Source organism: Geotrypetes seraphini, chromosome 4 (assembly GCF_902459505.1).
Source record: "Geotrypetes seraphini chromosome 4, aGeoSer1.1, whole genome shotgun sequence".
In the NCBI taxonomy this organism is placed as follows: Eukaryota; Metazoa; Chordata; class Amphibia; order Gymnophiona; family Dermophiidae; genus Geotrypetes; species Geotrypetes seraphini.
In genome coordinates, this window is record NC_047087.1 from 317741773 (window position 1) to 317760011 (window position 18239).

General features: G+C 43.0%; 1 protein-coding gene across 1 annotated transcript in view; it reads left to right on the forward strand.

Moving 5' to 3' along the window:
- LOC117359225 overlaps window positions 1-18239 on the forward strand; it is a 313075-nt gene that overhangs the window by 37669 nt on the left and 257167 nt on the right. Inside the window, exon 5 of the mRNA XM_033941598.1 lies at window positions 501-551. Within this exon, the coding sequence (XP_033797489.1) occupies window positions 501-551 (51 nt within the window). The remainder of the gene's footprint in view (window positions 1-500; window positions 552-18239) is intronic.

Below are 18239 nucleotides of genomic sequence, written 5' to 3' on the forward strand. Positions count from 1 at the left end.
GAAGCTCTGCCAGCTAAAGGCATCTCCGGTACGAATCTCGCCGCTGCTGTCTGAGCAGAATGTAAGAACGGGAAAAAAGGAGAAGGATGGATATCAACCCCATACCACTGAGCGGCACTTCAATCAGCAGGTGGGCTTCGGCTGCCTGTGCCAGTTCTCTCATGCATGCTCAGTTCAGCGACTGAATTAAGAGCACATGTAAGAGCACTTGTGCCAGTGACTTGAGTGCTGCTCTGGCAGCACAGATGAGACACTTTTGGGAGGGTTTGGCACCTACACCTGCATTATAATGTGGTGGTAACAGTGGTGATGGTGGTGGTGGAGGTGGGGAAGGGGAAGAGAATATCTAAGCCATCAGTCTTTTTCTCAGACCTCCTCAAATATGGACTTTCCAAGGGATAAGCCCAAGGACTAGTTTGGCTTCGTGAGAGATAGAGATACTTCAGCACATTCAGTGATGTGGTTTGTTAATAAACACGTGTTCTTTCACATGTTTACAGGAATGAAGAAGCAGAAAAGGCCATCTCAGAGCTCCAGCATACCAGGAAGATGTACGTATAAATCTTTCTCATGTTTCTAAAACTGTAATATTTATTTATTTAAAAGATTTCTAATCTGCTTTAACCTAAGCGGTTTACAAAATACAAACATAATTATCATATAACATATAGAACGTTCCAGTGTGTGGAGCAAAAATAATATACAGCAGTGGTCTACTGGTCTCCAACCCTTTTCATATAAAGGGCTGCAGTGTGAATACGACAAAGCTCTGAGGGCCACCAAGAGATTTCAAGCTTACACATACTGATAATTTTGTAAACCGCCTTGACCTGCTTCTTCAGATTAAGTAGCAAACATTACAAAGTAATACTGATTCTGCAACCTTTCAAGAATATATTTTAAAAACTAATAAGAACATAAGAATTGCCGCAGCTGGGTCAGACCAGTGGTCCATCGTGCCCAGCAGTCTGCACACACAGCAGCCTAACTGAGACTAGCCCTTCCTGCGTACGTTCCGGTTCAGCAGGAACTTGTCTAACTTTGTCTTGAATACCTGGAGGGTGTTTTCCCCTATGACAGACTCCGGAAGAGCGTACCAGTTTTCTACCACTCTCTGGGTGAAGAAGAACTTCTTTATGTTCGTACGGAATCTATCCCATTTCAATTTTAGAGAGTGTCTTCTCGTGCTTCCTACCTTGGAGAGGGTGAACAACCTGTCCTTATCTACCAAGTCTATTCCCTTCAGTACCTTGAATGTTTTGATCATGTCCCCTCTCAATCTCCTCTGTTTGAGGGAGAAGAGGCCCAGTTTCTCTAATATTTCACTGTACGGCAGCTCCTCCAACCCTTTAGCCATGTTAGTCGCTCTTCTCTGGACCCTTTCGAGTAGTACCGTGTCCTTCATGTATGGCTAACAGTGCTGGATGCAATACTCCAGATGAGGGCGCACCATAGCCCGGTACAGCAGCATGATAACCTTCTCCGATCTGTTTGGTATCCCCTTCTTTATCATTCCTAGCATTCTGTTCGTCCTTTTCACCGCCGCCACACATGGATGGCCTCATCAACTTGTCGATCAGAACTCCCAAGTCTCTTTCCTGGGAGGTCTCTCCAAGTACCGCCTCAGACATCCTGTATTCGTGCATGAGATTTTTGTTACCCACATGCATCACTTTACATTTATCCACGTTGAACTTCATCTGCCATGTTGTTTCCCATTCCTTGAGCCTGATTATGCCACGTTGCAGATCATCGCAATCCACCTATGTCTTCACTACACTGAATAACTTAGTATCGTCCGCAAATTTAATCATCTCACTTGTCTTACCAATGTCCAGATCGTTTATAAAGATGTTGAAGAGCACGGGTCCAAGCACCGAGTCTTGCGGCACCCCACTGGTGTCACTCCTCCAGTCCAAGTATTGTCCATTTACCCCCACTCTCTGTTTCCTATGCTCCAGCCAGTTTTTAATCCACATGAGTATTTCATCCTCGATTCCATGGCTCGCAATTTTCCGAAGTAGTCATTCATGCGGAACCTTGTCAAACACCTTCTAAAAATCTAGATATACAATGTCGACCGGGTTGCCCTTGTCTATCTGCCTGTTTACTCCCTCAAAGAAGTGCAGCAAGTTCGTCAAACACAATCTGCCTTTGCTAAAATCGTGCTGACTGGTCCTCATCAGCCTATGTCCCGTCAAGGTGATTAATTATACTGTCCTTTATCAGCGCCTCTACCATCTTTCCCAGTACTGAGGCCAGAGGTCTGTAGTTTCCCGGGTCTCCCCTCGAACCTTTTTTGAAGCTCGGCGTAACATTCGCCAACATCCAGTCCTCCGGAATCTTTCCCGTTTTGATTGACAGATTGGCTATTAGTTGAAGCAGTTCAGCTATAGTCCCTTTCAGTTCCTTGATGACCCTCGGATGGATGCCATCCGGTCCCGGAGATTTATTGCTCTTAAGCCTATCAATCTGCCTGCATACCTCTTCTAGACTGACAGTTAACCCTGTTAGTTTCCCGTTTTCACTTCCAGCATATAGCCTGATGGGTTCCGGTATGCTGTGTATATCTTCTTCGGTAAATATAGACGCAAAAAATGTGTTCGGCGATTGCTTTGTCCTCCTTTAACGCTCCCTTTATTTCACGGTCATCCAACGGTCCCACCGCTTCCTTCGCCGGTCGTTTCCCCTTGATATATCGAAAGAACGGCTTGAAGTTTTTTGCCTCCTTGGCTAGTTTTTCCTCGTGGCCTCTTTTGGTCCCTTTTACTGCCCTATGGCACCTGCGTTGATGTTGTTTGCGCTTGCTCCAGTTTTCATCCATTTTTAACCTTTTCCATTCCTTAAATGAAGATTTCTTGTCTCTGATTGCTTCCTCTATATGTTTTACTGTAACCCGTATATGTTTTACTGTACCTGCCTAGAACACTGGATTGTGTGAATATAAATTTGTGTAAAACAGTGTTATAAAAGTTTAAAAAATGACTCCCTAATGAGGGTAATTTTCAAAGCCATTTAGCAGAGTGATTAGGTTATTTTAAAACTGGCACTCCCTCTGTAGGTGACACCATACACTAATGGTTTTTTTTTTTTAATTTGTGTGACTCTCAGGATTTACTTTGACTGCAGCTGCTCTTTGTCTCTCCCAGGAAATTGACACTCTAGGCGAGTGCCTAGTGTGCCTAATGTTTAAACTGGCTCTGGCAACAGCAGCACCCCAACAATGGAAAGCTATGTATATAGATTAAGATGAAAAACCTAATGGCTATTTAGAGTTTAGAAGACAAAATGGGATTGTGATTTTACAATCTGGCATTTAAAAATAAAACAATGTCTCTGGGAATGCTCATGAGTTAATGTTTATTTTGTGTTATGGAACAAAAAAAAAGGAAAACGAGAAAGGAGTGTTCCATATTATCTTGATTTCTGTTATACTGGCATTTTCTTAACTGGTTCTTCATGTGTTCCAAATTTGTTTTATCTCTATCGTGCACATCAGAAGGATCTTTTTTGTGTTATATTTCTGTGTGTGGACTCCAGACACAAATAAAATTAAAAGAAAAAAGAAATGTCTAAGACCTCTGAGACCTTAGAAGAGGCTCAGAAAACTGTTCAATATGATTTGGCTGTGACTGCTCAATCCCTTAAATTATACAAAGAATTGACTTCAGTTCTTAGCAGAGAAAATATTGTCCTTCAGAGACGGCTTGAGAAATAAAATAAAGACCGTTGGGATGGAAAGCACCTTTAAGAGTTCTTTGCAAGAAAGAATTACAGCTGTTTCAGTGAAAATGTTAAAAGAGGAGTTTAGCGCTGCCTTTAAGAATGAGAAGATGCACAGAAATGATAACTCAAAAAAGACATTTTTAAACTGTTTCTCTTGCCCTATTTCTAATCTCTCCTGGGTCTACTAAAGGGACTGAAGCCAATGCAAGAAGATGAGGTGCCCTAGACAAATTTGCTTTGCATTCCCCCCCTCAATTTACTTCAAGATCCCTAGCAACCCCCTGAGATTTTGATAAACTCAACAATCAACATCGCACCTCCCAGAACAATCCTATAAAATTGAAGGACTTGCCGCAGTAATTTAATTGGGCAGGATGAGGCACTACAAATCTCACAGTGCTTTGGGATGGAAGTGCAAAAGCAGGACTGGACAAAAAAGTCTCCAGCCTGGAACTAGGTAACTTGGCATTTCTGAGGTGGCCAATGCAGGCCTTTAAGCAAATGAGTTGACTTGACCAATCATATGCCATCCATGTGGGACTAGGTCTGATGTTGCAATATATCAAATACTGTTAAATTTGACCATGGGGCTCATTTTCAAAGCAAATGAGCCCCTATATGTCTTAGGGCAATGCTCTTTATATGTATTTCATGTGACTTCGGGGATGGATCACTCCTACTGCTACTGTTTATTATTTGGAATGCTCTACCAGATGCACACAGCACTCTACCAGCAGCCCCTGCGTTAAGAACGAGTTATGTTTTTAAAGCTGTTCTTAAGTCAGATTTGTATGTAACTCAGAACTTGTAGATTTTAAGTTTCTCAGTGCTTACCTCTACTCCTAGTTGACAAAATGGCCAACTGTTCCCTCTAAGGTACAGCATGCACAATCACACACTGTTCTTAATGTGGCCCTGCATTATTCCTGAATCTGATGCAGAAGTGTAGGAGTCTATGCCATTGGAAATACTGCTTAGTGAAATCAAATGAAGCCACGACTGCGTTCTTAAGTACGAGTCGAACTTAGCTCGGATGTCTGTAACTCGGGAACTGCCTGTACATTAAACACACAAGAGACGGTCCCTACTCAAAAGAACTTACAATCTAATGATGACAGACACAGAAGACAAAGGTGACCAATAAACAGCCCGACATGAGGATCTGGTCCCTAACTCCTCCTCTCAGTTTTGTTCTGCTTCTTCTCCCTCATCTAACCTTCCCCTCTTCTCTTCTCTCCTCAGAGATCTGTTAAGCTATCATATCACAGGTCAGTCAGCGACACCTACATAGAACCTGTTATAGATCAATAAGTAAAAGCCCTGTGGCTCCTCTTCCAGAGGTCATAAGTTCAAATCCCAACCAGCTCCCCAGCACATATTTTAATTGTGGCATTCTACCTTGCAGGTGTACCTTGATGATCTCACAATGAGGTCACCATTGTGCAGCTGCAAACCTCCATTTGCAATGAACTCATTTGTTGGTCAATTACAAAAATGTCATGACAAGGGTAATTTCAGAAAACTATTAAAAATGCAGTTATTCATTTTTCTAGGAACTGATCTTTGTGGTTCTTTTGATGAGCACTTCACGTGATTTTCTGATGATTATATGTTAATGCTTGTTTGATTTTATTTGTTTTATTGAATTATGTATGTAACGATATGTAAACCGTTTAGGTTTAAACAGTATATAAATTTTTAAAATAAATAAGCCATGCTAAGGTCTGTATATGGGTTTTATATGTTTTTAAGCTTTTGCAAATGAAATTATGTATGCAATCTATATATTTTTATATTGTGCTTTCTTTGTTTTCAAGAATGAGCTGATTGGAGCACTGTTTAGTCAGAAAAAAGGGTAACTTTTAAGCAAGAAAACTAAGGCTATGTTTTTCGTGTGCGGTGCTTCAGTTAATGGATCTTTTCCTCTAAATAGCAAATAACATTGCTGTTTGTCCACAAAAATAGGTTTTGTATGCAATATATCTGTTTTGATGCGCCCCGTTTATGTGGTGTATTTTGAGCTTAATAAAGCAAAAATAAAAACCCGGAGAGCTATTTAGCAGATTGCATTAAGGGCATCCAAACTGTGCCTAAGTTCCAGAAGAATGTCCCAAGAGTGCCTAAGTTCCATCCATAGAACTCAGATCTATTTGAAGCCCAAGCTAAGCTCACCATAGATCTGGTTTTCATTCATCTACAAAATAGGCTTGATATGGACGCCCTAGGTCGCTCAGTGTTACGTAAATGAATCAAAGGACGCCCAAATTGAGTCATTGCCCAAACCACGCCCATTCCATACCCACACCTATTGAGTTAGGCATGAGTTTTAAACATGGGTGTCCATGAAATTATGGCTGCGTCTACAAAGTGGTGTCTACGTCCTTTGGATGCCTAAGTAATAATAATAATAATAACTTTATTCTTATATACCGCCAACAATCTTGCGACTTCTAGGCGGTTTACAATGAAGAGAAACTGTACAGACAGCGAATTACAGAGTATAGCATTGAACATCTTGTGATAGTAACAGGAGAGTTACAGGGCTGTGTATTACATGGTTTCACAATGAGTAGCATTATACAGTCGACGATATTCAGAGCATAAGTAGGAGAAGAGAAAGGAGATTGCGCTTTGAGTTACAAAGGTGCAAGGCTGCGAAGGTGAAAAAGATAACATAAGATGTTGATGAGAAGTAAGTTGTTAAGTTGGTACATTTGAACGAAGGACGGGCACCAGTGGGAAAAACTGGTAACAATTAAAGATAGAAATTTTGGCAGAAGAGGGTAGACGGACTCCTTGGGATGGGAGGAGGCTCCGATTTTAGGGGAGAAGTCTGGTTAGGTTATAAATTTCTTAAACAATGTGGTTTTTAGTTCTTTCCTAAAGATACTATATGATTCTCTGGCGGCATAAGTGAAGTAGCCTGTCCAAGTTTGCAGTCTACCTGCTTGGAATTTGAATGTTCTATCAAAGAAGGTGCGATATCTACAGCCTATGATATTTGGGTAGGTAAAGAGGTTACGGTTTCTGGTAGGCCTAATAGAGGAGTGGAATTCGAAGTGAGGTAGTAGGTAGCTGGGGACCAGTCCCCAGATTAGTTTATAGCAGAGGCAGGAGAATTTGAATAGAATTCGTGCTTCAATTGGTAACCAATGAAGGAGTTTGTAGAATGGACTAACATGATCACTCTTCTTTAGTCCGAATATTAGACGGATGGCCGTATTTTGAACTATTCTCAGTTTTCTCACATTTTTTTTAGATATTCCCAAGTAGACAATGCTACTGTAGTCCAGGGTGGATAAAATCAGTGATTGTTCCAATATTCTGAAGGATAGCAGGTCGAAGTATTTTTTTATGGTTTTCAGTTTCCAAAGGATGAAGAAGCATTTTTTAGTCACCGAGTTTATGTGCTCGGTCAGGGACAGGTGGGTATCCAGGGTGACTCCCAGTATTTTTATGGTTTTTAGTATTGGGTGATCATGGCCGTTTACATATATTGTAGTTGCGGAGATTTTCTCGTTTGGGCTAGCAAGGAAAATCTTTGTCTTTTCTGAGTTTAATTTCAGTTTGAAGTTTAAAGTCCATTTTTCTATTTCGAGCATGATGGAGGAGATATGTTTTGAGTTGGTTGAGGTCACATTTGTTATTGGTATTAATATGGAGATGTCGTCTGCATATATATAATAAGTTAGGTTAAGCTTTTGTAAAAGGTGGCCTAGAGAAGAGATGTATATATTGAACAAGGTGGGAGATAGGGGGGATCCTTGTGGGACTCCCGAGGGGCTTTTCCAGGGTTCAGAGTAATTTCCATCATGGACCACTTGATAAGATCGTTTGGTTAGGAAACCTTGGAACCAGGCCCACACTCTTCCTGATATTCCCATTTCGTCGAGGCACCTAAGCATAGTTTCGTGGTCCACGAGATCGAAGGCACTGCTGAAGTCTAACTGTAGGATCAAGGCGCTGGAACCTTGATTGAAAAGGTCGTACCAATTATCGCTTGTTAAGAACATTAATTGTCTCATTAATTACTTAGATTGGATGCCTAAAGCACACCTAACTTTAGGCATGACTTAGGCGCCCTTTATAGAATCGGGGCCTTAGGGTTAGGAACAGAAAAATGAGCTAATCTTTCATACTGGCACAGTACCGCCAAACAGTTACAAGTAATGTAATGTAATTTATTTCTTATATACCGCTACATCCGTTAGGTTCTAAGCGGTTTACAGAAAATATACATTAAGATTAGAAATAAGAAAGGTACTTGAAAAATTCCCTTACTGTCCCGAAGGCTCACAATCTAACTAAAGTACCTGGAGGGTAATAGAGAAGTGAAAAGTAGAGTTAGAGGAAAAATAAAAATAAAATAAACATTTTAACAAGACAGCATTGATCTAAATACTTTGGATCTAAATCTAAATACTTCCTTGTCTACTTTATACATGGTTTAACTTTATTTCTCCAGCTTGTTATAACAAAGGACAGCATTCCCAGCAGGCAGAACAGAACATAAATTAATTCAGCCCATTTTCTGGAGGGGCTGGAGCTAGGAAATATGCAAATTAAGTTCCTTTAGCAATCAGCCTTTCTCATAAGCAGCTGACCTTAATGGGGATTTAAAGTTAAATATCCAAAAAACGTTACTAGATCTTTCTCTTTTCTATTAGCAGTTCCTCATAGGCAATGGAGCTCCTCCTATCTTACTCCTCTCAGAGAGGTTGATAATGTTCCAACAGGGAACTTTATGATAACGTTATCCTCACCTTGTACCTAGATCCTTTGCCTATGGAATCTATATATTGTTCATTGATGATAAATTGTTAGTCTTTAATTTTGGGCCTTTAATTTTGTGGTGGAGGTTTTTATGGGCTAATACGAGGCCCATGAAGGCACAGCGCTTGTTGATAGGTAGCTAGTGCACTGCGTGTAGTACAAGTGAGACAGGATCATGGAAACTGAGATTTTTTAGGAGGGAGATCGCCGCATTCTGCAGATGGTTCAGATGGTTTTTTGCAGTGAGACCACTGAAGAGCGTGTTGCAGTAATCCATATGTGACAGCACATAGGTGTAGAGGAGATGGGCAAAGTCTGGTTCCGTGAGGTAAGGATGGATCCTTCTTAACTAGTGCAAGTAATAGAATGAGGTGGAGACGACTTGGGAGATGTAGTCAGTGAGAGAAAGATGGCCATCCAGTATCACACCAAGGCTGCGGACCTGGTCTTTGGCTTTAGAGTGGTTGATTCTCAGGATAAAGATGGGTGCATGATGCTTGAGCTCCATTTCCTGACCCAGAGGAAATCTGTTTTGGCAGTGTTGAATTGAAGTTTGTTGCAAGTCATCCAGTCTTTCATGTTTATGAGACAGTTGTGTAGCTTGGTGAGTTGGGTGGCCCGATCCGTACCCAAAGGAAGGAGCAGTTGGATATCATCAGCATATGAATGGATTGTGATGCTGTGTTTGTTGGCAATGTCTATGACAGGCTTAATGTATAGGTTGAAAAGGAGTGAGGATAGTAAGACTCCTTGGGGGACCCCACATTTTATTGGTTTAGGCTTAGAGGAGTCTGAACCAAACAGAACAGATTGTGTTCTCTGTGACAGAGGGGATGAGAATCATTGGACTGAGCAACAAAAAACAAAAAACAAAAAAGAGATCTAACCAAATCTGCAGTGAAAACACCAAACCAGGAAAAACAAACAAAAACTGCAGACTATGTACAAGATGCAGGCAAAATTTATTGTACCAAAGTTAAAATGCAGTAATATAAAACCTTTTTACCAACCAAGGGACCTGACACGGTCCGTGTTTTGGACAAACCTTCATCAAGGGTCCATGGTATATAAGGTTTAAAGTATACCACAAAAAATGAAGGTAACAACAAAATGCCTGTGTGTTTAGTTCGCCAAAAATCGCTTTACTTTTGGCAGCGATTCTCGGCGAACTAAACACACAGGCATTTTGTTGTTACCTTCATTTTTTGTGGTATACTTTAAACCTTATTTACCATGGACCCCTGACAAAGGTTTGTCCGAAACACGGACCGTGTCGGGTGCCTTGGTTGGTAAAAAGGTTTTATATTACTGCATTTTAACTTTGGTACAATAAATTTTGCCTGCATCTTGTACATAGTCTGCAATCATTGGACTGACCCTGTGATTCCTAGGTTAGTAAGTCTTATGAGCAGGATTTGATGGTCGACAGTATCAAAAGCTGTGCTGAGGTCAAGCAGGATCAGTAGGGCATCATTTCCCTTGTCCAAGATGGACCAGCATTCATCTATGATGTCCAAAAGGATGGTTTCTGTGCATGCTCTGGAACTTCTCTAATAGTTTTGAGGCAAAAGGCAGATTGGAGATCAGTCTGTAGTTACTTGGGTCCATGGGGTTGAGGGTAGGTTTCTTGAAGATGGGTTTGATGAGGGCGGATTTCCAGCAGAGTGGTACATTCCCAGTCGCTAGGGAGGCATTGATGAGAGGAAGGATTGACTCGGTGAAGGCATCTGGAACTGATAATAGGAGGTTGGATGGACACGGGTCTAGGGGCAAATTAGTTGGGCATAGTTGTTTCATGGTCTCCGCGAGATCTCTACCCAGTCTGCCCAGTAAAATGTTTAGGGTTGTATCAGCTGCTCCATGCCGGCCAGCCCATTCCTCCAGTCCAAGCATTGCTTCAGTACAACACTGTCATTTATATCCTAGCGTGCTAGGTTTAGGCGCATTTATACCTGCCGTAGACATGGAGTAAGTGGGCATGCCTAAATGTTGGTGTGTCAATGTCAACTTACACTAGTATTCTAAGAGGAAGCTGGTGCCATGGATACTGTTATAGAGTTTGCCTTTTGGTGTCCCTTAAAGAATTTTCCCCTATGTGGTCTAAAAGAGTTAACTCATGTGAAATCCAGTGAATGCAGCCTCACAGGAAGCTTAAGCCAAAGACCTTACAGGTAGCAACAGTGAGCGCGTATCATGAACTTTCTATTAAACAGGTATTTCTCTACTCATGCAAGATGCGTTCCTTACAAGACTACTCACTCCAGCTGGGTTGTCCCCTTTCATGAACTGATCAGGAAAAAAACGTCTCCCACCTCCCTAGTCCTCCACTGTGGCCCTCAGTCAGCTGAAATACTCTTCAAATTCTGTACATGCATTAATTTCAATTTTGCCCACTTGATATATTAAGGGGGGAAAGGAAAAGGATTTGTATACCACCTTTTTGTAATTTTACAACCACACGCAAAGTGGTTTACATACAAGTACTTTAAGCATTTCCCTATTTGTCCTAGTGGACTCATAATCTATTTCAGGGGTAGGCAAATCTGGTCCTTGAGAGGCATAGGCAGGGCAGGTTATCAGGATATCCACAATGAATATGTATGAAACGGATTTGCATGCACTGCCTCCTTGAGATGCAAATCTATCTCATGCATATTTATTGTGGATATTCTGAAAACCTGACCTGCCTGTGGCTCCTGAGGACCAGAATTGCCTACCCCTGATCTAATGTATCTGGGGCAATGGGGGGATTAAGTGACTTGCCCTGGGTCACGAGGAACAGCGTGGGTTTGAACCCACAACCTCAGGGTGCTGAGGCTGTAGCTTTAACCACTTACATAAGTGATAAGTAGTAGTAGTCGTACTCTAGAAATCAAAATGTTGTAAAAGTGAGCCAAGTAAAGAGCAATGAAGCCATCATCACTGATGAGGTTGGCTCTTATTAGTGGAATGAGGCATTATGACATCACAATACCAGCTCTGGTTATCAGAGGCCGAAACTTTTCACACTATTGATTCAATTTTCTATACTGTTCTCCCAGGGGTGCTCAGAACGGTTTACATGAATTTATTTAGGTACTCAAATATGTTTTCCTGTCTGTCCCAGCAGGCTCACAATCTATCTAATAATGTACCCGGGGAAATGGGGAGTTTAAGTCACAGTTCTTCAACCGCCGGTCCGCAGGAAATTTTTGCCGGTCTGCACAGGGCCGGCAAGATTGACTTACTTCAACTTCATGCCGGTCCGCACAAGGCCGGCAAGATCAACATCTGAAGTCTGCGCTGGGCCGGAGAGATCTTGGGGAGCCTCCGACAGTGGCTTTCTCCCCTCTCTGAAGCTCTCCTTTACTTCCCAGCGCAGCGATTCACGAAGGCAGCCTCAGGGCTTTTGCTGAGTCGCGGCTGCCTCTGATGATGCAACTTCCTCTTTCCTCAGAGGCGGCGCGACCCAACAAAGGACCCGAGGCTGCCTTCATGAATCGTTGCGCTGGGAAGTAAGAAGAGCTGCTGGGAGGGGAGAAAACCACTATCAGAGTCTGGGAAGCTGCTGGGCAGGGGAAAAAAGGGACAGCTGCTACTGGAGAGGGAGAAGGCGTGATGCTGCTGGGAGGGGAGGAGGGAAATGAATCTGGGAAGCTGCTGGGCAGGGGAAAAAAGGGACAGCTGCTACTGGAGAGGGAGAAGGAGAGATGCTGCTGGGAGGGGAGGAGGGAAATGAATCTGGGAAGCTGCTGGGCAGGGGAAAAAAGGGACAGCTGCTACTGGAGAGGGAGAAGGAGAGATGCTGCTGGGAGGGGAGGAGGGAAATGAATCTGGGAAGCTGCTGAGCAAGGAAAAAAAGGGACAGCTGCTACTGGAGAGGGAGAAGGAGAGATGCTGCTGGGAGGGGAGGAGGGAAATGAATCTGGGAAGCTGCTGGGCAAGGGAAAAAAAGGGACAGCTGCTACTGGAGAGGGAGAAGGAGAGATGCTGCTGGGAGGGGAGGAGGGAAATGAATCTGGGAAGCTGCTGAGCAAGGAAAAAAAGGGACAGCTGCTACTGGAGAGGGAGAAGGAGAGATGCTGCTGGGAGGGGAGGAGGGAAATGAATCTGGGAAGCTGCTGGGCAGGGGAAAAAAGGGACAGCTGCTACTGGAGAGGGAGAAGGAGAGATGCTGCTGGGAGGGGAGGAGGGAAATGAATCTGGGAAGCTGCTGGGCAGGGGAAAAAAGGGACAGCTGCTACTGGAGAGGGAGAAGGAGAGATGCTGCTGGGAGGGGAGGAGGGAAATGAATCTGGGAAGCTGCTGGGCAAGGAAAAAAGGGACAGCTGCTACTGGAGAGGGAGAAGGAGTGATTCTGCTGGGAGGGGAGGAGGGAAATGAATCTGGGAAGCTGCTGGGCAAGGGAAAAAAAGGGACAGCTGCTACTGGACCTGGAGGGAAGGAGAAGGAGAGATGCTGCTGGGAGGGGAGGAGGGAAATGAGTCTGGGAAGCTGCTAAGGGAAAAAAGGGACAGCTGCTACTGGAGAGGGAGAAGGAGAGATGCTGCTGGGAGGGGAGGAAGGGAAGAGAGTTACTGCTGGACAGGAGGAGGAGGGAAGGGAGAATGAAAAAAGGAAAGAAACAGCTGGCAAAGAGATTAGAGGAGGGGAAGGGGAGACACAGGCATGAGAAAGTAGAGAGATTGATGATAGGAAGGGGTCAGCAGAAAAATAAGCAGAGAGGGACAACAATGATAGATCTGGTGTAGGAGAGATAAAAATGAAGAAAGCAATGAAGCTGGAATGAATCATGTAAAAAGGAGAGAGGGGGCACAAGCTGGATGGAAAGGGGAGAGGGGCATAGAAAGAAGACAGATACCATATGGAAGGAGGAGAGGACAGACAGTGGATGGAAGGGGCAGATGCTGGATTGAAGAGACAGAGAGGGCAGACGCTGGAAGGAAGAGAGTGAAAAGAAGATTGAAAGCAGAAACCAGAGACGACAAAAGGTAGAAAAAAATAATTTTATTTCTATTTTGTGATTAGAATATATCAGATTTGAAATATATATCCTGCTAGAGCTGGTGTTAGACATAACTGGGGACTGCAAAACCCAAGAAGTGTTTCTTTAGCTTCCAGCTGGCTTAGGGCGCTCTCTGAGCAGGGGGCAGTTGCCCTAGTTGCACTCCCCTAAAACTATTCCTGTCATGTGTGACTGCAGTATTCGGTTAGCATGATATTTCTGTGTAGCATTCTGTAATAATTTGGCTTGTTCAGTTTTTTTGATAGTAGAGGGGATATATGTGAAGGGGAGGGGAGACAGGGGTTTTGTTGATCCTTGCTCTGAATTATTTGTATTTATAAAATGACAATTGTACAGAATATTGTTTCTTTTTATACTTTAATAAAATACATTCAATATAAAATCATAACTGAGGCTTGTGTGGATGGGATCAGTAACATAGTAACATAGTAACATAGTAGATGACGGCAGATAAAGACCCGAATGGTCCATCCAGTCTGCCCATCCTGATTCAATTTAAATTATTTTTTTTTTTTTTTTTTTTTTCTTCTTAGCTATTTCTGGGCAAGAATCCAAAGCTTTACCCGGTACTATGCTTGGGTTCCACCTGCCGAAATCTCTGTTAAGACTTACTCCAGCCCATCTACACCCTCCCAGCCATTGAAGCCCTCCCCTGCCCATCCTCTACCAAACGGCCCTACACAGACACAGACCGTGCAAGTCTGCCCAGTAACTGGCCTTAGTTCAATATTTAATATTATTTTCTGATTCTAAATCTTCTGTGTTCATCCCACGCTTCTTTGAACTCAGTCACAGTTTTACTCTCCACCACCTCTCACTGGAGCGCATTCCAGGCATCCACTACCCTCTCCGTAAAGTAGAATTTCCTAACATTGCCCCTGAATCTACCACCCCTCAACCTCAAATTATGTCCTCTGGTTTTACCATTTTCCTTTCTCTGGAAAAGATTTTGTTCTACGTTAATACCCATTAAGTATTTGAACGTCTGAATCATATCTCCCCTGTCTCTCCTTTCCTCTAGGGTATACATATTCAGGGCTTCCAGTCTCTCCTCATACGTCTTCTGGCGCAAGCCTCCTATCATTTTCGTCGCCCTCCTCTGGACCGCCTCAAGTCTTCTTACGTCTTTCGCCAGATACGGTCTCCAAAACTGAACACAATACTCCAAGTGGGACCTCACCAATGACCTGTACAGGGGCATCAACACCTTCTTCCTTCTACTGACTACTCCTCTCTTTATACAGCCAAGAATCATTCTGGCAGCAGCCACTGCCTTGTCACACTGTTTTTTCGCCTTTAGATCTTCGGACACTATCACCCCAAGGTCCCTCTCCCCGTCCGTGCATATCAGCTTCTCTCCTCCCAGCATATACGGTTCCTTCCTATTATTAATCCCCAAATGCATTACTCTGCATTTCTTTGCATTGAATTTTAGTTGCCAGGCATTAGACCATTCCTCTAACTTTTGCAGATCCTTTTTCATATTCTCCACTCCCTCTTCGGTGTCTACTCTGTTACAAATCTTGGTATCATCTGCAAAAAGGCACACTTTTCCTTCTAACCTTTCAGCAATGTCACTTACATACATATTGAACAGGATTGGCCCCAGCACCGAACCCTGAGGGACTCCACTAGTCACCTTTCCTTCCTTCGAGCGACTTCCATTAACCACCACCCTCTGGCGTCTGTCCGACAGCCAGTTTCTGACCCAGTTCACCACTTTGGGTCTTAACTTCAGCCCTTCAAGTTTGTTCAACAGCCTCCTATGAGGAACTGTATCAAAGGCTTTGCTGAAATCCAAGTAAATTACATCTAGCATATGTCTTCGATCCAGCTCTCTGGTTACCCAATCAAAAAATTCAATCAGGTTCGTTTGGCACGATTTACCTTTTGTAAAGCCATGTTGCCTCGGATCCTGTAACCCATTAGATTCAAGGAAATACACTATCCTTTCTTTCAGCAACACTTCCATTATTTTTCCAACAACTGAAGTGAGGCTCACCGGCCTGTAGTTTCCTGCTTCATCCCTGTGACCACTTTTATGAATAGGGACCACATCCGCTCTCCTCCAATCCCCAGGAATCACTCCCGTCTCTAGAGATTTGTTGAACAAGTCTTTAATAGGACTCGCCAGAACCTCTCTGAGCTCCCTTAGTATCCTGGGATGAATCCCGTCTGGTCCCATTGCTTTGTCCACCTTCAGTTTTTCAAGTTGCTCATAAACACCCTCCTCCGTGAACGGCGCAGAATCTACTCCATTTTCTCGTGTAACTTTGCCAGACAATCTCGGTTTTTCTCCAGGATTTTCTTCTGTGAACACAGAACAGAGGTATTTGTTTAGCACTTTTGCTTTCTCCTCATCACTCTCCACATATTTGTTCCCAGCATCTTTTAGCCTAGCAATTCCATTTTTTATCTTCCTCCTTTCACTAATATATCTGAAAATTTTTTTATCTCCCTTTTTTACATTTTTAGCCATTTGTTCTTCCGCCTGTGCCTTCGCCAAACGTATCTCTCTCTTGGCTTCTTTCAGTTTCACCCTGTAGTCCTTTCTGCTCTCCTCTTCTTGGGTTTTTTTATATTTCATGAATGCCAACTCTTTCGCCTTTATTTTCTCAGCCACTAGGTTGGAGAACCATATCGGCTTCCTTTTTCTCTTGTTTTTATTGATTTTCTTCACATAAAGGTCCGTAGCCATTTTTATCGCTCCTTTCAGCTTAGACCACTGTCTTTCCACTTCTCTTATGTCCTCCCATCCTAACAGCTCTTTCTTCAGGTACTTTCCCATTGCATTAAAGTCCGTACGTTTGAAATCTAGGACTTTAAGTATCGTGCGGCCGCTCTCCACTTTAGCCGTTATATCAAACCAAACCGTTTGATGATCGCTACTACCCAGGTGAGCACCCACTCGAACATTAGAGATACTCTCTCCATTTGTGAGGACCAGATCCAATATCGCTTTTTCCCTTGTGGGTTCCGTCACCATTTGTCTGAGCAGAGCCTCTTGAAAGGCATCCACAATCTCCCTACTTCTTTCCGATTCCGCAGAAGGAACATTCCAGTCCGCATCCGGCAGGTTGAAATCTCCCAACAGCAGAACCTCCTCTTTCCTTCCAAACTTTTGGATATCCACAATCAGATCCTTATCAATTTGCTGCGATTGAGTCGGAGGTCTGTAGACTACACCCACGTAGATAGAAGTTCCATCTTCTCTTTTCAGAGCAATCCATATCGCTTCTTCCTCTCCCCAGGTCCCTTGCATTTTGGTCGCTTGGATATTGATCTTTACATAGAAAGCTACTCCTCCACCTTTTTGACCATCTCTGTCCTTCCTAAAAAGATTATATCCCGGTATGTTTGCATCCCATCCATGTGATTCACTGAACCATGTCTCTGTGATAGCGACAATATCTAGATCTGCCTCTAACATCAGGGCTTGCAGATCATGAACTTTGTTGCTTAGACTGCGAGCATTTGTGGTCATTGCTTTCCAGCTATTTTTCAGCGGTAATCTCCTTATTCGTATACATTTTTGTTTTGTTTCACTCTCTGTTGGAATGCTATGAAATAAGTTGCTGATATTGTTTACGTTGCAATCTTTATTACCATCACATCTTTTCTTTTGCCGGGGGTGGTCTCTATAATTGTCCTTCATACATACACCACCCCCACCTTCTAGTTTAAATGCCTAGAAAAATATTGTCTAAATTTCTCTGCAAGGTTTCTTTTTCCTGCTGTAGTAATATGTAGCCCATCAGTGCAATATAGCTTCTTGTCCTTCCATGTATTTCCCCATCCTCCTATGTACCTGAAGCCTTCTTGATGACACCAGGCTCTGAGCCATCTATTAAAGTCCTCTGTGTTTTTCACTCTTTACTCTCCTTTTCCATATGCAGGCAGTATCTCTGAAAAAGCTAAAGTCTTTACAAAAGGTTTCACGCCCTCACCAAGCTCCCGAAAAGCTTTCTGTGCTGCAAGTGTGGAGTTGTTGGCCAGGTCATTTGTTCCCAGATGGATAACAACATCAGTGTTAAAATCCTTAGTTTCTTCCTTAATTATAGTCAGTATTTGCCTGGAACTCCTGGTAGCTGAGGATCCTGGAAGACATTTCACTATTTTGGTCTCCTCGCCCTGTGTTCCAAGGTTAATGCCTCTGATGATGGAATCCCCCAACAGTAATAGTTTTCTGTTTTTGGCTTTTTTATTTGTACTTAGGGTGCGCTTGTTCTCTTGAGTTACCTTCATTGGTTCCAGTCCCACCTCCCTTCTGTTTTCCTGAGTATCGCAGTGCACTAGTGGAGCGAAGGAATTCTGTAGAGGTAATATTAGTGAAGGTGGATGTTTCTGTGTTACATGTCGCAGTCTTCCTGAGCCTACTGTGACCCATTTATTCCTGGGCTGTTTATTCTTTGAGGTAGAGGTGGTAAGTTGGTATGATTTTGTGGAGTGATGGAAGCTGCTTTAATTGTATTCAATTCCTGTTTAAGTTTGCAGAGCTCCTCCTTAATACTGGCAAGTTGAAGACAGATGGGGCAAGCCTTAAGCCTCCAAATAGTATGTCTTGGAATTATGTTTAAATCATTTTTATTAGGAAAAGCAAAAACTTATGACAATACAAGTTCCCACACAATGAGATTTTCAGCATAACACCACACCAATCCCCCACCCACCCAAGTATGTCTTGGAATTAAAGCACCACAGTGATTGCATAGAATAAAGGTCATCTTGATTGGTT